Source organism: Theobroma cacao, chromosome 6, assembly GCF_000208745.1.
Source record: "Theobroma cacao cultivar B97-61/B2 chromosome 6, Criollo_cocoa_genome_V2, whole genome shotgun sequence".
Taxonomy (NCBI): domain Eukaryota; kingdom Viridiplantae; phylum Streptophyta; class Magnoliopsida; order Malvales; family Malvaceae; genus Theobroma; species Theobroma cacao.
The window spans coordinates 5,019,610-5,044,643 of NC_030855.1; the positions used below are offsets into that span (position 1 = coordinate 5,019,610).

The 25,034-nt window shown below is 34.6% G+C and overlaps 2 protein-coding genes across 4 annotated transcripts; one reads left to right on the top strand and one right to left on the bottom strand.

Moving 5' to 3' along the window:
• Window positions 3,665-8,303, top strand: LOC18595499. Of its 2 annotated transcripts, none has more exons than XM_007023473.2 (5): window positions 3,665-4,215; window positions 4,898-5,115; window positions 7,415-7,543; window positions 7,819-7,950; window positions 8,037-8,303. In XM_007023473.2, exons 1-5 carry the CDS (start codon window positions 3,873-3,875, stop codon window positions 8,148-8,150), a joined length of 936 nt encoding a protein of 311 aa, XP_007023535.2. In that variant the 5' UTR covers window positions 3,665-3,872; the 3' UTR covers window positions 8,151-8,303. The 2 variants fall into 2 exon arrangements, with proteins under 2 accessions (XP_007023535.2, XP_017978892.1); XM_018123403.1 differs by having other exon boundaries at window positions 3,666-4,215; window positions 4,915-5,115.
• On the bottom strand, window positions 9,172-23,809 carry LOC18595500 (nudix hydrolase 3). Of its 2 annotated transcripts, none has more exons than XR_001928525.1 (21): window positions 23,592-23,809; window positions 23,218-23,397; window positions 21,042-21,119; window positions 20,297-20,393; window positions 19,000-19,133; window positions 18,810-18,891; window positions 17,790-17,876; window positions 16,391-16,497; window positions 16,141-16,312; window positions 15,743-15,996; window positions 15,565-15,646; window positions 14,944-15,009; window positions 14,540-14,617; window positions 14,361-14,456; window positions 13,484-13,590; window positions 13,213-13,381; window positions 12,348-12,431; window positions 10,696-10,723; window positions 10,523-10,613; window positions 10,295-10,441; window positions 9,172-9,522 (listed from the first exon to the last, which is right to left on the bottom strand). XR_001928525.1 is itself a non-coding variant. In XM_007023475.2 (21 exons), exons 1-21 carry the CDS (start codon window positions 23,672-23,674, stop codon window positions 9,469-9,471), a joined length of 2,343 nt encoding a protein of 780 aa, XP_007023537.2. In that variant the 5' UTR covers window positions 23,675-23,805; the 3' UTR covers window positions 9,172-9,468. The 2 variants fall into 2 exon arrangements, 1 of the variants encoding a protein (XP_007023537.2); XM_007023475.2 differs by having other exon boundaries at window positions 10,696-10,790; window positions 23,592-23,805.

Sequence of the window (25,034 nt, forward strand, 5' to 3'; positions counted from 1 at the left end):
CACTCTCACGCGGTGGTCCATTTGAAGTGCACTCAAAAAGCCCACCTCAGGAGATACCCTACGCGCCTCTACGACCGAGGTGAGAATATAAAAGAGTTTACCGTGCCCCTCTAATAGGCTGGTCCACGGAACCCCCCACCACTGCAGTAGCTAATTTTTTATCTACCACATGATTTATAAAATCTTTTTCTACATGACATGGCAATTTATCGCAACCTAGCCTCTCAAAGCTAAATACACAGTACAAATAATTCTAACACCAAAATCAGTTCAGCCATTCATGCTCATTTATTGTCATAAGCCATTCAATTTAAAATCATAAATTTACAACACAAGCAGGCAGTCTCCAATTACTCTATTTTCAAAATCAGTATTTGATTTTTCAGAAAATTTATAAAATCATTTTATAAAATCATAATTTCTCTTAAAATATAGCAATTTACCATTTAAACTCATTTTCCATAAAATCACACAATTGTATAAAACTACTCTAGATAATTAAAACGATAATAAGTTTACTCATAGTTTTTGAAAACTAAATTCGGGTACTCCAACTATTACTCCTCGAGTGCGAGTTCTTTGCCTTTGCCAGAGGATTCGCCACCTTGACAAATTGCACAATTAAGAGGTTTACTACTTTGGTACTAAACCAAAATAAACTAATTTATACTACTAATGCATGATATGAAGTGCAAAATGTCTAAATTTTGCCTAAACGAGATATTAGCTTATTTCGATCTTTTACCCGATAAATCGATATACGTGTCCGTTTAAACTTCAAATTAATTTTTTTCAATTTCTATACCTCAATTGCACCCAAATTGACTTAATGTTCCTCAGTGTGGTGCAAATTATCAGTCCCGATAGTAAATTACAAAAATACCCCTAGTAGGTAAAAATTCATATTTTTGCTTCGAAAATTTCTATTATTTTTCTAGGCTCATAATTCATCATTATTCATCATAATTCCTCAAATAAACATCAAGATCAGCAGCCAATATTACTCTAGAAAATTCAGCATAATGGGTTTCAATGGGAGAAAATTATTTCTCTAGCTTATTTTTGCTATATTTCAATATAACCTAACTAAAATCACTTAATTCAATTAAAATCAACCAAAACTCAAGTTCAAAACTCATCCATGGAGGTTTTGCCAGCATGGGTGTCCATACCCACTTTCTAATTTTGCATGGAAATGAGAAAAAATGCATGGGTAGTGAAAATCACAAGGAAAATCAATGAAATTTACCTTTTTAATGCTTGATTTCTTGATTTCTCTTGATTTTTCCCAAATTTTTTCAGCTAGGGTTCTTATTTCTTTTCCCCCTTTTTCTTTCCTGGTTTGGACAGCTGAAGAAGATGAGAATTCTGGAATTTTGACATTTTTAAAGGCTAAAATAATATAATATTATTTTATTCATTTTTTTATTTTATTAATTCCTTAAATTCTAGCCATCCATTTATTTTCAAATTTTCACCATACACTTGTCCCACATATCCATAGCTTAGATAAAATTCTTAGACTTATCCAAAGTCTTGGTGGAGTAATTTTTAAAATTTACACTTTTGCCCCCGTAAAAGTCAAAAATTACATTTTTGCCCTAAAAACTAAAAAATTGCCCATAGACATATTTTTCATCCCTTATACTCATACCATTCTCCAATTTGTCAAATTTGATCCAAATTCTCTCAAAATCTCAAATTTTATCCGTGGGTGGAAAAATTACGATTTTCCCCCTACACTCCAGAAATCACCGAAATTAAACTTTTTCACTGCCAAACCCTCAAATTATACTCCAATACTCAAATCATACTCCAATAAGTTAAATGGGGCCAAAAAAAAAATCTTTTCTTAAAATTTCCAATTTGTCTCTAGGTGGCAAATGACCATTTTGCCCCTAGATAGTAAAAATTTCGGTTTGACTCCAAATTGATCCTCGAACTCCGAATTACCATTTTGAGTCGTCCCTGAACTGTAAAACTCTTAATTTCACCTCAAAATTCCTATTTGAACTAGTTCGAGGCTTAATCGACTTAATGATACCATTAGGGGCAATATCGTCTTTTAACGATTCCTTAAACTTCCTAAACATGCAAACATTCTATTGAGGATGTAAATGACGTCGTAATTATTTTATAAAATAGGGTTTGACATTGTACATCATATAAAAATATTAAATTTAATTTTTTAATTGGTTTAGTCTAAAAATTTGAATATAAAAAATCAATCAAATAATGGATTAGACAAAAAATTTTAAACCTATGAACTAAATCAAACTTTTTGATCCAAATTATATTTAATTCAGTCAAATCATTGAATTCATTTGGTCCAATTTTACTTACTCCTACCTCTTAATATCATACCTACTCAAGAACTTAAAATCATGATGTTCAATCCAAAACCCTCAAGGTTCACACCAAAACTAAGAACTTACATTTTATGATCATCCTCTATCCCAATAGCTCCAAATCTTCATCTTGACTACCCTTTTGAATTCCTTAAATTAGTCCAAGAAGGAACGTTTCACCAAAAAACTGAGCAGATAATTTTTGAATACCAAATCGAAGTTTTTAGAAAATATGGTGGTCTTATTCTGAAACCTTATGACCTTCATCCAAAATACTCTTTCATCCATCCTTTTTACTACAAGTTTATGAAATTTCCTGAAGAATTAAAATGGATATTTTGGTACTTAACACATAATTACTACATTGGTATCCAACTTCATATTATGGATTTCTTGGAATTCAAAGAAAAAACAATAAATGAAGAAGTCGAGACATAGCGGAAAAATTTTACGGATATCCTCACATGGTTCTATCCACATTCTCATTGGAAAGAATTAGCCATATTAGAAGTAAAGAAAAAAAAAGATGTGGTCATTTTTATTCTCTACAAGCCTCAATATTTTGTGACACATGGAAGAACTACCTAGGTTGGTACCATTCCCTCAACATGGGCATATAAGTCATTTTCCTACAACATCAGAGAACTTGAAAAAGAATACAGGGAGTTTCAAAGACACATCTGCAAACATAATAAGATCATCCCTGATCACATCTAGCCCTTATTAGAAATATAGATGTCATGGGACTACTTTCTCAATACACTTGGATCTTATCATGATCATATTAAAAGCAACATTAAAAGAATACAATGACGAGATCCCAGATCCTCGTGAATGATCTCAAAAGCTTTGAGATTACAAAAAAATTAATGAAGATAAGATTGCACAGCTTTCTATAAAGCAACCTAAAGATAAGACTGTACAACTCTCTATAAAGTCATCTTGTGAAACTTACAAAAGATATTATGATACAGACCTCAAAGATCTTCCTTTGCATATATATATCTGCAGAGAAATAAAACAACAGATGATAGTGAAATTTAACCTTTTCCCTGATCTGAAAATAAATTATGACTAGAACCCTGACCATTATTTGTCAGTATGAGTGTAGTCTGTACTTATCTTTATCTTGTGCTCGTCTTTATCTTTTCCGTTCATTATGTAAAATATGAATGTTTATCTTTTAACTATAAACTCATGTGTAAGTTTTGTTGTTTTCAATTCTTTTGTCTATAAAAGTAAAAGAACTCTTGTAATATGGGGCAAAACAACATAAGAAATTGGTTTTTTTTTGTCACCTCTCGTTAAACCCTTTTTATTCGGACTGTTTCTCACCTCCAAATTTCCAAAATAATACTCCTTTTTCCCGTCCAGAAGAAAAAAGGAACACTTCGATTCTCGTCTGGATAGAAACTGATAAGCCCACCTGAGAATCGAGTGGCTCTCACCTCGTTTCTTGTCTCAATAAACCGATAACACCCATCATCATGGCTCCAAAGTCCACCACCAAACCCACCCATCATCATGGCTGCACTTTCTAGCTCCTCCTTCCTCTGCTCGAATTCTTCCAAACCCATATCTCCAAGACTCACTCTTTTCACTTCGACACTCATCTTTACACCAAAGAAGTCCATCTCCATTGTCATGGCCGCAACTCCAACTACTACTGCTGCTAAGGTTGTGCCCTCAGTGATTGTTGGCGGTGGAAGAGTGGGAAAGGCATTGCAAGATATGGGAAAGGGGGATGATTTGCTGGTGAAGAGAGGTGAACCCGTGCCGCTTGATTTTGAAGGTCCCATTTTGGTTTGTACTAGGAATGATGATCTTGAGTCTGTGCTTGAGGCCACTCCTAAGTCTCGTTGGGACGGTACCACTACCTGATCATACCCTCTATTTGCCCCTTTTGGTTTAATTAAAAAAAAAACAAATGATCATTTTATGTGTTTTTGTTTAATTGTTGAGTTCCATGGATAATTATGAAAAAAGCCCATTTTTTTCTTTATAACAGTTTAATAATTCAATAAAGTTTGGAGCTGTTATGTGAATGTTTAAGAATGCTCTTTTCCTTGTTGGTGTTTCAATGAACTTTCCAGTGAATGTTTAATAAGTCAATGTCCGTTGGTGAGATTTAGATTTGTTAGTCATGCTTAGCATATCTTTGTTCTATCTTGTCATCAAGAATTTCTGTAGGATTCTCACTGCTTACTGTATTACTCAAACATAGAGCTTAACAGTGACTTCAAGTTTGAACTGGTTTACAACTTGATCTCGAAGTCACTGCCTGAAAACGGGGTTCTTACAGAATACCATTACATAGCTCAATTACATTTTTATTTGTACATGATTTGGATACTTAAATGATTTGATCATGATGCATTATTCTGCGGAAAATTTCTTATATTATGTCCTTTGTCATTTTCAAATTACTTGAATATATAATGCTATGTTTACCCCTCTTATGGACTTCGTCTTTATTCACTGCAACTTTGTTGATTCAATTGCTTTCAAAAAATGATTTGATAATCCATTGGGTGTTGACAATCTAGCAGATTTGGTTTTTTTCCAGAATGGCATGCTGGAGCCCTGGCTTCAAAGTAAAGGTCTTAATGATGCAGACCAAGTGCTGGCATATTTTGCTGTATCAAAACTTGGGGAACCTCCTGTTGATGGGAAGACTGACACAAATCCTGAAGGTCTAACAGCAGCATATGGGAAATGGGCATCTGCTATAGCTACTAGATTGCATGCTGGAGGCCTCTCTTGCAAGGTAAAAGAAACATTTTCATTGTTATCCTTCAAAAAGGTGCACCAATGGTTTATGAACTTTTGCTTGATGCACAAGTCTTTGCTCAAACTTCTCTTTGGTTGAATGCTATCGGTGAAATTCGGGTATTGAATCTGTTCAATTTTGTTATTAATGTTGTTTGACTACAATTGTTAACTTTCAGGGAAAAGATGGTTAAATCCCGACTTAGGACTTTGCTCCAAAGTTCAATCCAGGATTTGACACTCTGTTAGCTATTTTAAGTCTTTCTATCTTGCTAAGTATGACACATGACAGGAGCCATGTGACTATAATTGACATGAGTTACCTGACATATCTCACGTTGAATATTTGAAAATCATCATGTTTTCCTCCTTTACTTCCTCCTCAAGCTTGTCTGGACTTACCCCACTTTCACTTTAAACATCCATCTGTTTCTCTTTCTCCTCACTCTCCCCCGTGGCTCTGGCGTTCCCCCTCTCTTGCGCACCACATTTCTTCCTTTCTTTGTCCCTTGAACCCACAACTAACACTTTCTCTATCACGACCCAATCAATTTATCTCCTTTTTTCTATGTTTTAATTGAGATTCACAACCCTTTATCTCCTTGATTTTGGAGAAATGGTTGGAATCTAGGAAGCACAGACACAGACATGCAATACAGGTATGCCACCATACAAACAAGGCGACACGATAATTTCTAAAAAATTAGAACAAGGGTATGGCAGGACACGTCAATAAGAAAATATTAATAAATGTAAATATTGATACTTGTCATTCAAATATAATCAATTTCTTCACAAAGCTGTCTTGTCATTCACAATTCAATTAAATCAAAATGTACATTAAAAGTTACCAATATGAGTAAACTAGATATGCAACAAAAAAGCCATGGGCCCATGACCTTATTAGCATAGTAATATCATTTTTGGGGTTCAAAATCTTGATTTTAATGAGGGGTTGATATGAAATTTTGCTATGATTGTTGATTCCAGATTTGGGAAAGTATATTCAACAAAAGAAAAATTCCATCCCATGTCCAGCTGTGTCCCTTTCATGTCTGGGTGTGTCTTGGCTGTGTCCGATTTTTTTCTTTTGGTGGTGTATCGCCACACATCCAACATGTATCTCGCGTTGTCAGAGATGTGTCCATGTCAAACACTGATATGACACCAGCTGGTATGTATGGGTAAACAGCCTGTCCATGCTTTCATAGGTTGGAATCAACTCATGCAAATTGAGAGATCATTTTTAGTTTTTCTTATAATAGAAGCACAAGAAAATTCAATCTTCTTCATTGAAGTCATCTGTGGGTGTTGGTGATTTAGTTTGTTTTTCTTTGTGCTTGTTGTGGCATCATTACATGGCTTTATGGGTTAGTTCATGTCTATTTTGTGTTTCAAATTTAAAGTTTTTGTGTAATTCTAGGTTAAGAGAAGTGCAGCAATAAAGCTGCCCCAGTTATTAAGCTCTTTCTCCTTGGATAATGTTGGTTATAAGAATGATTTCTATGAAGAAATGGTTAGGTTTTCCCACAACAGAAACTTACAATTCATTGATCGATATAGTCACATTTCTAATTCTTGCATGAGGAAGAATTTAGTGAAGTTGCAGATGATGGGCGAATGTTGATTTGATTGGGTTATTGTATATTGGCCCAATATTTAACAGTATGTTATATGATTAAAATTAGAATTGGTATCATACAAGTCACAAACAAAATCAAACAGTATCAAACCTGCTACAATAATTAAATGTGTGGTGTTTTGGAGCTTGACTGGTGGTTGTTGACGAAAACAGTGCATGGGTTTGGGGTGGTTTATTTGAGCTCTATTAAAGCATTCTAGGAGAGAAAGTATGGGCAACCTCTAGGAAAAAGATAAAAGAGAGAACTGAGTTTGTGACATAAATATAGACAGAGGGAGGTTTTTTTGGTGCTGGTTGAAGAATGGGGTACAGGGCATGGTGACAGGAGGAGTTTGGTCATAAGGCGATAACTGACTTATTATAGGAGTTTGGGCCATTTGATAATCATTTATGTGAATATTTTCTACTTGCTGGTGATTAAAAATTTTCATGATACCTCCAGTTCAACATGTTAAATGCATCTTGGTAGATGGTGTTAATAATTTGTGGATTGAATTGGTTCAAAATTGTTAGTTTAGGGATCACACGGGTACACAAAAAGGTCTGAAATCTAAATTGCATACTGAGAGGAAGCCTTAAGGGACTAATAACCTTTCTCCTGTATTTTCATAGGTTACTTTATTTAACTAAATTATGTATCATGTTGTGTTACCAGGTCCTTGACAAAGAAGCATTTCAGAAGCAGATGTTGGAAAAGCTCATATGGATTTCAGCATTCATGCTTGTTGGAGCTCATCATCCTGGGGCGACTGTAGGCGATGTAGAGAAGGAATACCGCTCTGAGGTGGAGCATTCTTGTCAACAGTACTATATGTGTGAAGCATTTTAGTTTGGTTACTTGCACATTATTCCAAATTGATTTCCTTAAGTAAGAATAAAATCAAATTAAAATAATATTATTTCTGTAGTTGCATTACCAGCGCATCTATGGCATGAGGTGAATAAGCCTAATAGGCAAATATTGTTAAACTAATTGTTTTTGTGATGCATCAGCTTTTAAAGGATGTTGTTGCCATTTATGTATCTGTCCATCACATGAACTGAAGTTTATGTTTTCAGGTGTCAAGCCTCATTGCAGAACTCGCATCTGCTGCTGCGGGGGAGAAAGGTATAACATTTGAAGAAGCTATGGAGGATAGGCTATGTGCTTATTCACGAGCAGTGGCCCACTTTCCAACAGCAGTTAAAGAGGTGAAATTGCAATTCACACTATGGAAAGTTTTGGGAAGACCATAATTTGCTATAATTGTTTCTTGCTAAGTTTGTTTTATTCACAGTTCAAATGGAGGAATGGATGGTTCTACTCAATCTCTGAGAAGGCAATTGCCGAGGGGAAACCAGATCCTTGTCCCCTGCATACAGCATGGCTCAAAGAGTTAAAAGTTGTGTAGGAGGAGAACTTTTAGACTGGTAAATGTAGTAGTGAATCCAAATTCTTGCTTGTGCTTGTAACAGACTGACAATCAGAATTGAACTAGTTATGCTTGCCATGATACCTTTATATGCATGGTCAATAGAAAATTCAACCAAAGCCTTCTCCTGTATCTGACTCACTTTCTTCAATCCTTAATGCAATGGAAGATTTCTTCATTGCTTTTTCTATTAAACGGATCCACTTGTCAATGGAGTGGATGCTATATTAGAAACATCTACACAGGATACCCAATAAATTGCCCATAAATATGGGGATTGGATAGAAAGGGTGGCAAAGCCCCAGAGCTGACTAAAAGTTGTATTGAAAGAGAGTGTATTAGCAGATACTAACATGCTAATACAAAGGTGATCAAACGGTCATCCCTGTCCAATTTTTCATTGTGTCCTAGCATTCTTCAAATCTTGACTCTAATATTGCTAGAATGAACTCTGCTCTCGTTGCTCTTTCCCCATTGCATTCTAGGTGGAGTGTTCCTTTTTCAGGCTTTTCATTTAACAATTAAACTAATGCAGATTCCTGAGCTTCAAACGTTATATCTAAAACCATTAGGTCGACTGACAATCAGCTACTTAACCATTTCAGCTACGTTATGTTGCACCAAGTTCGTCAGACTAGTAGCATGTCCCTAAATTTTCTTTTGAACATCAGGCAAGTTCTTGGAAACGAAAGGATAGCATATGCTCATGAAAACTCAACGACCTATGTTTCTTAACCATACGCCATGAATAAGGTACAGTCTCTTGTTCCTGAGAACTAAATCCACAATCTGATTGGATTCATCAATCATTTTGAGAGGTTAACAGTGGTCCACTGGAGGCTACGGTTGGCTGGATAACCTAAATTAGATTGGTACTCAGCAGGAGTGCATGTAAGTTTCCATGTCTAGGCTCAAATGCTCCATGACTCTTTCTCCCTGGAATCAATATTTGCTTCTCTGAATTGTATGAGAAAATGCAGGAAATTAGTTATGCTAAGGATGCAAGAAGAGCTCAATTTGTTTAATCTCTAATAAAGCCAACATATCATTCACACTGGTTTCCTGGATGCTTAAACCAGGAACTTCATCAAACTTACAGCTTCATGAAACGTTCGAGAAATTACACTTCTGTAAAGGGATGATTCACCCAATCGTACAGCTGACATCAAATATACCTCAACAAATTGTATACATGAGGAATGATGCTACCGCTAAAAAGCATTATTTTATTATTGTAATTTCAAACATAAACGGCAGGGCCCTTTGTGGTAGTAGTAAACTATACAATAGTAGTCTTTCATTCTAACAACATTTGGGCTGCTGGAAATGTAGGAGCAATATCCACAGGCACCTGAAAAATAAATGGAAGCAAAAGAATATAAGTAAAGAACTTGAAATAGGCCCTTTCATTTAATATTTCTATCATAATCATTTATTGGAAAACAGATTCTTATTCCTGCCAATAAAAAAAAGCACAAAATGACATCAACCTTCAAAACACATAAAAGCTAGAGAGATTTTGGCACCTAAGGCAAATGTTAATATATGAGGCATTATAAGCATAATGCTAGATAAGACGAGGTTAGAACACAACAGGCATCAATTTTACTGCAATATTTCACCTTTTACATAGCAATTAAAGATTTAGGTTATAAGGTGACCATCTACGTTTAACAGCCAAGCCCTTGAGGGTATGATGTGGGCAAGTAGATTCTTTAGTCACACTGCTTCCTGTTTATAAATCTATTCCATGAACAGGAGAAAGAGAGAGAATCATTTTAAGTATTACAGAATTAGGGTAACTGCTACATTAGTTTTTGTAGTTTTTTTGTATTCTTTATTTGAACAATAGGACACTACCACATTGGTAGCATCTCAAGTTTTCTTGTTCACTTCATCTTCTCCCTTTCCGTTTTCCATCTCATACCAAATTAGGGTTATGGCGCTAGCACATAGGCCCGGTAACAATTTTTCTCCAGTACGTGTGCACGGAGAGTAAACATCTATCCCTCTTTCTCCCCAAAAACATGCTAACCAATAACTTTAATTTTTGCATTAAATTAGTAGTCATCCACTTGGAAGTATTTATGCATAAATGTATACTAGAATGTTGTAGGACATACTTGAATGCATTCCAGCTTTTGCAATGCAACTTTCAATGGCTGTGTCATCGTGCAATATTTCTCAAGAAGCAAACTTGCACCCTCTTTGTCACCCTTTGCCTGTATGGTAAGTATTGTCCTACTCAAGCTTTCAACCGCTTCTTCAACCTTTCCAAAGATAACAACATTTTTGGTGGAAGTGTTTTAGCTAAACAAATTTATTTAAGAGAAAATTTAAACATGCCATACCTTGTCAAAATTAACGGCAAATGTCTCATCAGGATGCAGAATAAAGGCTTCCTTTTCTAATAACCAGTTAAATTGCAATGCTTGTCCTTTTCTGAACATTATTCAGTAAATCTAGAATGGTCAATAACAATAATAAAAACATGCTGCCAATGGACAGAGAATAGCTTGCTTACCCATGAGCTTCCTCTAAGCCAAATCGTACTGAGCGAAAGCATCCCGCAAGGAAAGAAACATACATGGACTTAGTCAAACTATTCGGAAGTAAATGCTGCTCCAAAATGTCAACACAAAAAGAGAGAGAGACTACGGATAAGCCTTCATTTTCATTAGTTCCACATAATATCATTTGCCATAAAAGCACATAATGTTCTCATAGAAAGACAACTACTGCACAACTCTCTGACTTATTCTTCATACAGTATGGATTAACTCTGCAGTCATCCTTCAAATGTAAGGTTCAAGTTTGAAGGTTTACCACCCTATGTTCATTATTGGGAGTTTGGGACTTAAGCTTGACTAAAACACCCGTCTCAAATTAATTATGAGTGGCATTATACTACTTAAAATTGGACCAATAAGACCACTTCCAGCCTAAAGTCTTAGTACAAGTGCATGTACAAACAGATGAATTCAATGCATGTGAAGGATTATTCAGGAGTGCGATGTGCATGGTAAAGGGTTGCATTTGAACACCTGCGATCTGAAGAAACTCCTCTTTTATCCAACTCTTGACCCTTTAAGATTTTTCCCATTACAGGAATTACTCCAAAACTGAGGCATTTCTAAGAAAGAATTTTACAGTGTCAGATAAAGAAAATATGCTCAACAGCCAAGTTCACATGCGTCATCAACCTTCTTTACTTTCTGTGTTGCCAAATGCCAAGTGACCACTTTTTGGTTTCAACTAATTGCAGTCACCAGACTTAATGAACAGATTGAAAAGATCAGATGTGGATGAATTGACAAGCATTTTTGTTAAGTTCTGTTATTACAGAAATCACAAACATCCTGATGGGATATTGAAGCTGCCAATTGACAAAACGGTTTCAGAAAGTGATTGGACAATGACATTGAATTTTCAAATTCTTTTCCCAATTACGCAAGGATAACACACACAAAAAAAGAACTATAACCGAATATCCAGGTGATGTGTATACATTCTTTCAACTTTGCTGGTCAAAATTTGTGGAGGGGGCAGGGTGGGGGATGGAAGGAGTGCTGTGCTTAGATTTGTGAGATTGCTGCAATTGAAACTTTGTGGGGCACAATGAAATTGAACCAAAGATTTTTTGTTAAAAAGAATATTTCTGGGCTGTGCATGCAACCCAGTTTGGTGTGTTTCAATGAAATATTTGACTCACAAATAAATATGTAAAATAAGTGTCACTCAAAGCAGCTATTTCACTAGCTAATACCAACAACCTTGTAGCTGGCTTTCATGAAACCTCAATCTAATCCTTAAATGACTACACAAATTTCTGAATTCCACAATTTATGGCTCCTAATCTTTATGATTAGGGCCCAATCTTGAGCCAACTTGAAAACCTTTCTTCTAGGAAGGGGGTTAGCAGCTGGGTAAAATATGAATTTTAAGTCACGTTGGTGGCAGTTGAAATTTATGAATTCTTTATTCTTGTAAAAGCAGAAAAACTTGTGAGGTTGAAAGAACTAGTAAATTGCAGCAAAGAACGAAAATCCTAATCCCAAAGATAAGGCACTTGGAGAAAAATTAATTGCCAACTGCATCAACTAACGTGCAAACTTGATAGTCAAATGCACTCCTATCATCAAAGAAAAAATATTAAAACATGATTTGGTCACCAACCTTCTTGATTAAAAATTTCAGTGCCCAAAGACCCACTATGTCAGCTTTTGCTTCTTCCAGAGCTGAGTGTAGATCTTGCAGCTCCTATTAGAAACAGTAGGAAAGAAGCCATTGCAAACCATAAATACTAAGAATACAGTAACATAAATGTTAATGAAAATAGTAACTTGTGGAAACTCCAACAAGAAAACTTCAAAAGAAAAAGGTTAATAGCCAGATTGATGCAGCACAAAGAGAGAGAACAAGAGTATTTTTGAATTCCATTTCCAATAATCAAGTTAAAAGTTTGGAAATCACAATTTAAATATGGATAGTAAGAATGCTTGTAACCCTAGTCTTGACTCTTGAACGAAAAAGAAAACCCATACTAGATGAGAAAGCCTATAATCCATTGGTAATGATCTTCCTCACAAATTCTCCAGACTCATGTATGTTGCAATTATATTACTTCCTTTTCTCTTTTCTCCCCCATTTCTAATAATATATAAACCTCTATTTACATAATACCTTCTGTTACATGCAGTTAAATGTTTCTCAGAGTCAATAGTATGAACAAAAAGAAGCTCAAGGTTTGTAGACATTATCGATGTTAGAAAATATATAATCTTGCTTGCCAGCAAAGCAAGCGTTTTCTAACCATTCCCAACCCAAAGGTACACAGGATACAAAGTATGCTCACATATATGGATGTACCGCCTACAATGAGCTGGATGGTTGATATTTTACTATAACTGGCCTCATATAATTAAAGAGCTCAAATTTTTTCCTTTCAGTACATGAATTTATGTTTGTAATGAAAATGCTAGAAAGACACATTCTAGAAACAGAAATAAAACATGAATAAAAAGAAAACATTATAACTAACCAATCTAACAGTAGACTTTCGGCCATCAGGAAGGATTATGGTATGAGGCCCAATTCCATGGCAGCACTCATGGCAGATTGTGTGAGTGAAGAAAGACTCAAAATCTACAAGTTCATGTTGTTCCTTTGTAATACATGCATCAGCTATGGGCTGAAGAATCTGTTCGAACCTGGTTAGGATGAAAATAATCATATAATCATTAAGAATTATGGAAATGTAAGCAACAGAGCAATTAAAAAATGATCATATAACTTGAAGGAAAAAATTGTACTTTGCTTCTGAAACATTCTTAAGGATAACCATTGCTGTTCCTCGATCTTTTACTATACGTTCATCATTTGGTAAATTAAAAGCAATAGTCTGAGGACCCTTCACATCCTGTTGTAAAATACAAATATGTTAACCTTATATTGGTCTGAGATAAATGATTGCATATATAAGAAAGGATGCTCTAGAGGAAAATTAAACTAATGAAAACAAAGAAATACAAACAAGGGTTTTTTTCAAACAATAAATTCCATATTATGGATAGACAACCAAAATTAACTTGTTGATTTTCTATTAAAAAACACTATAGTAACTCTGCAGCCAGGACCACGCAGCAGCACCAGTAGGCAACATGAGTTTTTTCTTCTACTTGTTTTGCACCAGAACTTTGTCCAAAAAGGTAAAATTTCAGAGATGATTTCTTTGTTGTGCTGCATTCTTTCCAATCTCATTCCTTGCATCCATTTTTGAGTCACTAAACTAGTTAATGCGCCCACATAATACATACTTGCATACATACATACATACACACACACGCACACACACACACACACACACACACACACACACATGATGTATTACATTTGATACTTCATTTACTCTTTTTCTACTTGTCTAAGCAATCATTATGTCAACGGCTGATAAAATCTACAAAGGGAAATTTCAAGATTAAAGGTTTGGGGAAAGAGGAGGATCTAAACCATGAATTAATTATGTGTAGCAATATAACTTCGAACAAACTATTCATACAGCATGCAGTCCCTAAAATCTTAGCTACAAAATGCATGCATACAACATTCATGCGTCTGCGATGTATATTAATGCCAACAAAATCATATGATTATCATGAAAAGTTTTTCTCAATGTTCCCTACAACTTACCCCTGCATTATAAATAAGCTGAACAACACGAATTGGAGCAGCAATGATATCCTTTGATTTGTATGCATCATCCATAGGAAGGTTTTGTTCCAAAACCTAAACATAGGATATTTTGTCAGAAACAAATAAGTGACCAGAAGAAATTTGCTAGAACTTTGGCTATGAATGACTTTACCTACCTGCAAATTATCACCAAACAATTTAAGTTGAGCAGTTGCTTTTTTGTCCCGAACTCCAATAAATGCTTCAAATGTAGCCTAAGCAAACAGTGCCTTTAATGAGCTATACATCCCATCAAAGGAAACTCATAATTGCAACACAATTACACCAGGTTACAAATTTAATTTTCAACCTTTATTTATACAAGGACATGGACATAAGCATGCATAAGTGCAAGCGCGTATGGGAGCACTCAAACTCTAGTAAGCCATGACTTGCCACAATGACTCAAATAAATATATCTAAATAAAAAACAGAAAAGGATGGACAATTAAAGAGAAGAAGGTTTCATTAACACCCTCTTATGCTGGATAAAAATGATTGGAGTGGAGGAAGAAAATGTGTTTAATATGAAAAACATTACCTTGAACCCAAACAATGCATCTTCATATGTTTCATATGGACCAATGGTGACATCCAGCTCAGAATCCTAAACCAGGAAAATGGAACAGGGAGAGAAAGAAGTGCCAGTGAGTTCATTAGAATATGAATTGAAATGAATGTCAAATTAAGTATTGACATCAAAACAAGATATCACTGATATTTTGAAATTAAAAAAAAAAGATATAATTGAATTTAAAGCAGAGAAAAAAAAGTAGTACCAACACCAGAGAATTGGTGGCTCTAAGAAAACTTTCACCTTGTTTAGGGAGTGATTCAAAAGTTTAAAATTGAGCTAACTTGGCGACGTTGTCATCCTCCTACATGCTAACTCTGATATCTAATGGAAGGGGGGGGGGGGGGGGGGGTGGGGGATTTGATCCCACTCTTAGATCAACATAGTAAAATTCTCCCCTCATCAAGTTAAGTACTTCTCAAGCACATTGCTTCCACAGGTAGCCATTCATTTGGATCTAATTTTATGGGTGTCTTTTTAAAATTATACCATACTAAATATGTATTGTAACAATTCAATGATGTAAAAGATGAAAAAGTAACATAACCTAAGAAGAAAGAAAAGGATAAAAATTTAGAAATTACTAACCAATTCCATCCAAGCTATATCTGAGTCATAATAGTCATTTGAAAGGAATGCATCTGCCTTGCTATGGAGCAACCTCTTCAAACTAAATAGACCAAGAACAACTGAAGTGATATTAGCAGGTGGCATAAGCTTTCAAATTCAGTCACATTAGAAGGAAAAAATTCAGCCACAACCATACCTAGGTGATCTGACCAAATCCCCAGCTTTATGCAACAGTTCAGAAGCTCTTGTCAGGAAAGAATGATACTCTTGGGAGTAAGGAATGATATAAAGATCATGACTAGAACCTGCTGAATGATTTGTTCCATCAAATATATTATTGTAAAGACAAGAGTCCCAATTTACTTGACTGTGCCTTTTAATAACACTGAAAAAGCTTATTGCATCTTGTTGCTGATCCGCTTTTAGACTTCCTTTCCATAATTTAAATTCCTACGACACAAATGAAACTTGTCAATCTCAGTCCATATGTAAGTAATAAAAAAACGATGCTTACTCTGGCAGCTTAGTTGCATAGTCACTTATATAATCATAAACTATTCTTCTTTGCAGCACATAATGAATTCCCTGTACTACCATTTTGTCCATGTCTGGAGGGTAGAAGTTTGCACCAGGAGGTTTTAGCATCGGAAATGCAGCTTTGTACTCTAGACCCTTCCACCCAGTAATTGGCTTTGTGGCTTCAGGAAGCAGCTTTATTGCTGAATCTGCAGTTGTTAAAAATGCCTCATTTTCATCAAGGCAGGACCTGTTGATAAATAATGTTTTATCATTAATAGAGAGATATTCCCTACAAAAAAACTACGCATCATATAGAAAGACTTACCATGGACTCTTATTAATTAAATAATACATCCATTTCAGGCGGTCCAATTGTGAGACATCAGCGTGCTCCTTTAACCATTCTCTTAGAACTGGATTGCTGTACCAAACCTGATTATTTGAGGTGGAAGAGAATAAAGGCAAATATCAGCATATGGTGCCATGCTATCAAAATTAAGCATTTACTTAAATTGCAAAATTTAGCACCATACCATCTAATACTTTTCATTCCAAATAAACTAAAGATTTAAGCGCTTCAGGATGATAGAGATGATGTAAAATTAGGTGAAAACATTCACAACAACATAATTTTTCTGTGCAATATTCCAGACATGGAAACAATTATGTCATTCAGAGCACAAGGTTCCATCAACAAATCGAGTTAGTGACCGGCTGAAATCCTATACTGAAAATGAATACTTCTAATTTCATTGTAAATATGTATCAAAACGCTTTTTTTGCATGCAACAAGATAATGACCTTTTAGCTAATAAAGTCTGTGCAATTAGTGAAAGAAACAAAGTTTCTATTTTTGCACTCTGGACATTTAAGTTGTAATCCTTGGCAGTTACTTTCTGGTGTAAGATCGACTTATGCCTTCTTCTTCCTTATATTATGCCCATATACCTAATACTTTCTTGTAATATCATCTCACATTGAATTGCTCTTGGAAAGACCACATATGCATTCCATTTCATAAGTTTAAAACTAATTTTCCCCAGGAGAAGAAACAAGGTAATGAGGCACTAGAAGCATCTGAGAGAAATCACTCAAAACCACCTATATTATAACACTGAACTAGCAAAGAATTTTTGTGTTCTGTCTCCCTGTTTTGCAACTAGTGCGTTGGTAATAAAACAAGCCATCTATGTGGCTTTCAATATAAAGTTTTTAATCAATTAAAAGTTCTATAGTCTTTTGGAGAGTTCTTGTGAATATTATGCACTAGACTAGCTATTTTGTGGCATGATTCTACACATTATGCCTCCTGTTCAAATCAAAAGAAACCAACAATTATATGCTCACTGCTGGCATATATGATATTGATTTAGGAAAAATAACCAAGAATAAAAATACTCAATAATAGTCTGAACAATCTTAATTGCATAAACTCAAAATCAGAGGTTTTCTCAATTCCAAATCTCAATGTCAAAATGTCAATAATCCAAAACTAACCTCCAAACATAATAATAATAACAAAAATAAATGTATACACACACACACACACACACACACACACACACACATATAGATGGATAAGCTTCATAAAACAAGTTTTAAGCCCATGGAAAAATAAAGCACACCTAAACCATCAGATATGCTAGCAGATCAGAGCACAAGTTTTTGTGCATCTGTGTACTTGTGTGTGTGACTTTTTGTCTACTTGTATGCATAAATACAACCTGAAGATAAAAGATCTCATCCATAATCTTTGCAGCCTTAATAAGTAATACCAAGGCCTCCTTGTCAGCATCCGTAAGTCCTGTCAACTGCAATGAGGGAATAGATTTAGTAAATATTCCAATACATACTTAGAAAAGGCCTTACTCTAATATTGATCTTTTATAAACTTAAAAAGTGAGAGAAGAGCTGACAGTTGTGCATGAATCTTATATATTGTGATCCATTGAATGTGTAATGCAAGCAGAACAAAGAATCATAACACTAATCCTTCCCTACATCACCTATAACTCCATGCTTCTATATATCTTCGGAGGATACCTGACAGACCACAAAAAGAAATAACCCAAAAAAAAAAATCAACCAAATATGCCTGTTTCTAACGTCATCCACCTGAGAATGAGCAAAGTGATGAAGGTAAAACCAAAAGTATCCATAAATTCCCTCAAAGTGCAATCAGAATTTTTTAAAGTACAATTGAAGGTGATTTGATGGTTCAGTCATACTTTAGTTATCTTCCATAGAATACCCATTAAAAGTTGTCCATCTCACTTTTACAAGCTCTACATAGTCAAGATCCTATCCACTATCCAGCATCTCTCATCATACAATAAATTCTTTTGCATTCCATTTGAAATTTGCGCAGTTCACACCAGGGCCATCCAGCAGTAAGTAGAAAGAAAACATTCAAGCACATGCATACAGAACTTTCCCACTGCCATCTTTTTTATCTCATGCATATCCTATTTTTGTACCATGAGTTACCTCCAGTAGATTGACAAAGATTCCACATCCTACTCAATGTATATATAACATAAAAACTTAAATCTAAGGATGCTTCATTAATAATAAATTAGATGTCCATTTATGCACATGCACGCAGACACATACTAGTCACATCACACCATGTCTAAATGCAGATTGACTACATAAAAGCTTGAGGGTAAGATATTAAAGATAGATCAGAAGTCATAACCAAGACAGCAGAGTAACTAATATTGAAATTGAAGAAAGTTGACAACCTCTGCAGTCAGAGAAACAGAAGCATATCGCTGAAGTTGCTTTTGTAGTGCTAAACTGCGTGCCTCAGTGTTCTCTTTGTACCTTTGGCAAGTATATGTGAAATGTTAACAACAACATGAATAGATAACAGTTAGATGAATTTGACGACTATTTTGTTGGATTTCATGGCCATAGCTACTCATAGCCTACCTTCTTCTAATTATATCAAAAAGCAGACCATACTGTTTATTTACGTCATAAGGCACATATTCAGCATCTTCTTGAGCTAGCCGACTCCTATATTCCTCATAAGAAAGATATTTTACTTCAGACACTTCAGTATCCTGTCATCAAACAAAAGCAAATAAGAGACATTCAGATTTTCAGACAGTTTTGTAGAAGTAGGGTTCTTACCTGTTATTAATAAGAAATTATAATAAGATGAATTTGAGGCTTGAACATGTTTTGCAAGTCAAAGCATGATATTCATATATGATTGTGAAACAAGGGTATAGTGAATTAATGATTAAGCACCGGCTACCACTTACACCTTTAAGATTCTAAGATTAAAACCAACTCATGGACAATGATGGTAAGGATGGAAGTTTTGAAGAAAGAGATCTCAGGCTATCGGATAAAAACCTGTGAGCTATAGTGATTTAATTTAAAATAGGACTACTGAAGCATATCTGAGCATGCCTATTAGGTTCTACAACTAACCGTAAAAGAATGGTATTTTCTAACCAATGCATGTGATCAAACATTTACGGACATTTAGAATTCTCATTCATCTCAGTGCAAGATGTTTTCCCAGTATTGCAATTTTATTGCCATAAAACCTTTATTTCTAAATTATGTACTTTCCTGATTGTTTTAACTGCCTATTTAACTTCAAAAATGCATGGGAAAGGAGATTTTGAAAAGTTAAATTTTACTCATGCTTTGGCAGTCCATAGTATTCTGGAAGATTTTGAAAAAAATAAAAAGGAGAAATTTGTTCAACTAAGTTCCTCTAACTCATCACCTGGCATCTTTCTTTCAGTGCTCACTAAGATCCACGAGGAAGTTTCCGATCAAATAACAGAAGTTACAAAACAAAACAGCATTGAAACACAAACAAGAGTTGGAATTTCATCATCAGGCCATGTAGTCGGCTTAAGATCCAGAGTTGAATTCCATATGGACATTCATTACAAGCAATGTTTAAACTTGAGATGATAAAGCATACCTACACCACATATTCCACTTATACACAACTTTATCTTTCCTGGAGAAAATTTTGGAATAGCAAGAAAATGAATCCATGCTTCATCCAAAACAATAGAAAGCAAAACCAGTAAAATGTTGAATGATAATTCTAACTGTTATTGTTCATCTCAATTTTTTTCTTAAAGGCTAGAGAAAGTACTTTGATACAGAAAAAGAAAACAGAATTTTGTTATATACATATGAAATAACATTGAATGAGTAGAAATTTTCAACTGAAAATAATGATTAACTTCCTTACCTGAAGTGTAAAGGCCTCTAGAGGAATTGGATCTAGAGTTGTTACTAGGTATACATCACTGTATTCATTATTGATGAATTTTCCATCATTTATGACACTGCAACCAAATGTAAATGGCAGTATTAAGTCAAATGAAGTTGCAAACATCACAAAACCACTTAAGCGTCCCAAAACATTGAAATTCATCAAACAAAAATTCCATGAAAATAAACACAGCATGAAATGAAAAACGCAAAAATGGTGAAAATGGTTCATTGAAAGTGATGCAGGACCAAAGTAAAATCTTAAGGTCCAGTTGGTCTTCAATATTGCATCACCTTGGTGCAGCATACCTTAGAAAAAATATAGATCAAAATGCTGTTCTCTAAGAAAAAGAAAGTCAATCCATCTATGAACTTTATTGAAAATTAAAACCATATGTTTCCCAATAAATATACTCAAGTATTTGTTGTCTATTGAAAATATGGAACCCTGATGGACCAAAAATAGGCTTGAATATAATAAGCTGCATTAGCACCAGAGAAATTACTGCACTGCTGCTAAAAGTCTAGCAAAGCATAAATGGGATGAAAGTGTGATTTCTTCGCATTAATCATTGGGAAAAAGTAAAAGATGACAAAAACAAAACCAAAGAAACTGTGGTCAAGACCACCAACAAAGAACCATAGTCATCCATTCATTAGAGCAGTTATATTATAAGGAGAAAAGTAAAATTCGTCCAACAGAGAGAATTTTATCAACTAACCACTCTTCAAGAAAAATGAAGATCAACTCAAATGCATCCTTTGGGAGGACCACCCCCAGTTCTTCATGAAGCTCCCTCCTGAATCCATAAGATATTTAGCAAGCAGCGTACTTTAACACCAGGAACAACCAAATATGGATAAATATGTGGAGAGTTATATTTTCAACAAGTAAGAAGTGATGGGGAAGATGGAAAACTGGGCTAAGCTAGGAAAAAATCCATAGAAGCTGATCTCCAAAGAGTCTCTTGTGTTGATAGTTACTAACAAAGGAACGGACAATAAGATCATCTTCCAGATAGCTATTGCTAGAAGAATAAGGAAACTAACAGGTATCATGTCGAACAATGTTAATAAAAAAAAAAAACTATCATTTTATTCTTATTAAGCAACAATCTGTTAGGCTATAGTAGGAAATCTGGTCAAATTCAAAACTTGCCAGCATCATGAGCCATGTCCTCAAGATTTCAAGGTCAAAGTGCATTCCTCGTATTTATAACCATGAGATATACAAGGTTTAAAGTAGCAGGGGAGTCTGTCATAACAATTCAAAGGAAACTCATTATAATCCCAAAGCAAAGGGCTCCTCGGCTCATGATTAAAGGATTCAAACATTGGATACAGGCCTGAGAATATACATATGGGGTGAATGAATGATGGAAATTACTAAGATAGAGTGCAATTGAAGCTGAAAATTGGGCAGCTATATTTCTGAAACCACTCACTTTTCAAATATTGGTCGTAATAGGAACTATGGACAGTCAATCTTAACTCACAACTTTGAAGCTGTCACCATTTCCTGCGATGGTTGCTTCAAGCCGCTAAGTGACTGAAAACATCAATACGCTTTGTTTTGCAAAATATAGCTTATAGAGATATTTTTCAAGTTCTCCATGTTTTGCGTAATACAAGAAACTTAGTCAAAGGGATATATTTGCTTGTTCGAACAAAAAACAAGGTCTGGTTTTTAGGGAAAAAAGGTGACTTTCTGTTCTGAAAGACAGTAAGTCATTTCTGGGGGAAATCAAATTACTATTACCAGGAGTTGACTGCACCGTTTCTTAGCTACTATCCACTGATCATCCCATTATTCTCAAGTCTCAACATCTTTAGCCACCGGGAAACATTGTTGACAGTGTAACTACTCACTGAATTCAGATCTAAAAAGTAATTATGACAATCTTGGCTAACAACTACCAGAAATTACCTCTCACAGTTGTCAGTTATCTAGTATAATTGAAAATTATCACTTGTGATACTACCATCTTTAAAATTGTTAAAATATGTCAATTTTCTATTACATTCCAAGAAGTTGAAAATATTGAAAAAAGAAAACTTTACAACAAGAATAACAGAAAAAATTCCCTTCGAAATATATTTATATATTTTCTGAAAACTTGAAGTTAGTATATTTAACATGTTTACTTGCCCCCATTTTAGAAGAGGATCATTGTTCCCTAATACCTTGCATAAGAATCTTCCTCCTTACAAGATTATCGCACATAAGTATGCAAGAAGGACAGCCCTCAAAAATAAGGGGGGGGGGGGGGGGGTCAACTTTACACTGCTATTAAAACACCGTTATCAAACTATGTGTCACTACAGTAGATAGAGTGTATGCCAAAAAGTGATTATAACATAGCTGTAAACAAATTAAACATTGTTGATACAATTTAAAAATTAAAAATTAGGACTTTTACTTCTGATTTTATGGTTGAAGAAAGTCCCTTCTGAGGAAAATGAACAGATTGTATTTTTCTTGTATCTTCAGTGACCTTAGTGTTGACGAAAGAAAATATTCTCGAAAATGCTAACATTTGATTATATATCAAGTGGACTCAAAATATTAGGAGAACCAAACATTTTGAAAAGAAGGACAAGAAAAAAAGAAGTCAGATGTCTTCACTGGTTCCCAACAAAAGGGTTGGTTAGCCACTCCGGAAACCACCAGGTTTAGCATCAGTTAGGAGACTGTCTCAATAAGATATTTAAAACAAAAAATATTAACCATGCCAACCAAGAATATACAACAAAAGAAAATTAGCAACGATAAACAAGAAGATGAGGACAATATCTTTGCATAGCACAGAGAAGAAAGATTATAAACAGTTCTTCATAAGCATACAAGCTCCTTAAATAAAAACAGCAAGAAGAGCTTGTGGACTAGGATTCACATACTGCGCTGTTATTAGTGATGAATCACCCGCAGATATATGGCCAGCACTTGAGATATCCCACAACCCTGGCCACGAGTCCTTGCAGTGTGCACGTTTTTGGAGAAGCAATTCTTGAGTACTCTCAGCAAAGATCCATACGTGGACAGCTCGATGGTAATCCCCATCTCGGTGAACATCTCCCCTGCAAGAGCACCACAATGATTTACATATTCAGAAACTAACAGCATAGAGAATAATTGGCTGATAGAACTGGAATAACCGGTCAGGTCATTTGTATTGAAAGATCAATAATTCAACCAAATAAGAAAAATGATAATCCAGAGATGAAGATTCCTTTAAGATTATAGTAGAGTGGGGAAGCAGGGGGGGACGTGCCTGGGCTTGGAAACGCCGGTTTTTTCACCGGATTTTGTAAGAACATCGAGATACTCTTGTTGTTGCAAGGGAGGCTCTGCCATTTTTCTTTCTTTCTTTCCTCAAAGCTAACAACGATAATGATCTTTGAAGAGTTTAGTAAATGGTTTGTCTGTCAGATTCTAACTCCTTTTTTACTTTTCTTTATTCTTTGTTTTTGAATCGGATGCCTGTCTTGCTTTCGCAGCGGTCAATATGTTAAACGCTTTGAATACTCTATTTATTTAATTTAAGTTCATTTTATTTTTTTTTTATTTTTCTCTTCATTCTTCGTAAAAGAAATATCAAAAGAGTCATAATTTTGACAATGCCACAAAAATCCTATTATTTATAAAATATTAGAATCTTGATTAAAATTTAAGACTATTATTTGAATTCAAATCCTAATATTCTAGACATTATCTAAATAAACAAACCCATTACATTCTCGACTTTACAAGACTAAATTTATTTATCTATTCATGAGTACTTGATTAATTGACCCAAACCTCAACTCGAACAAAAAAAAAATTTATTTCACATCTAAAAATGCAATTTATCAATAACCTATAACTATATGTATATAAGGACCATCTTTCAATTTATGTTCAATTCATGTAATTAGTTGACACTTGGCATAGTAAATTGAATGACAATTTTGTATAGCATATTTCAATTTCATTAGAGTTGTTAGGAGTGTTAGCTCAATGAATAAGTAACAAGAACATCCAACAAGGGAATGAATTAGATTTTAAAAATATTGCAGAATGAAGCATGAACTGCTATAGTCAATTATGGAGAAGCTATATTTGACTGGAGTTGTATTTTTTTTTTAACAAAACCTTTTCAAAAACTATTTAAATAAATATATAGTGGACTATAAAGACTTACTATTTGATCTTGTCCGCATGAGCTATAATTATTAATTCTAGAAATATTTTGAGGAGAATATTTTCTTATTTTCTTTTTACTTTACTTGTACACTAAAGAGGCCTGAGTTAGAATACTTCTTTATTTACTATTTTCTTTACTTGCACATCGAGTAGGTTTAGGTTTAGTTGGTTATTATAATTACTTTTACTTGTACACCAAGTAGGTCTATTTTGAGTTAGCTATTATAAATAGCTCCTTATGTAATTCTTTATTTTTTGTCAAGCAGTTTAGTTCTTTGCTTAGATCTTCAATATTTTCTACATGGTATCAGAGCAATTTTAATCCGAAAAGAACTCTTTAACACAAATCTCGTATTCTGAAGCTTATACTCAAAAAATCACCATCAAATTTTTTTCTTCTATTCATCTGAAACTACATGGCAAAAACCAATTCCATTGTTCTAATTGAACCAAGCAATTCCATGGTTCCAGCCACACCAGACAACCTAACACCAGCAATTATTGTCCACCAAGACAATTTTGTGTTTCCTAC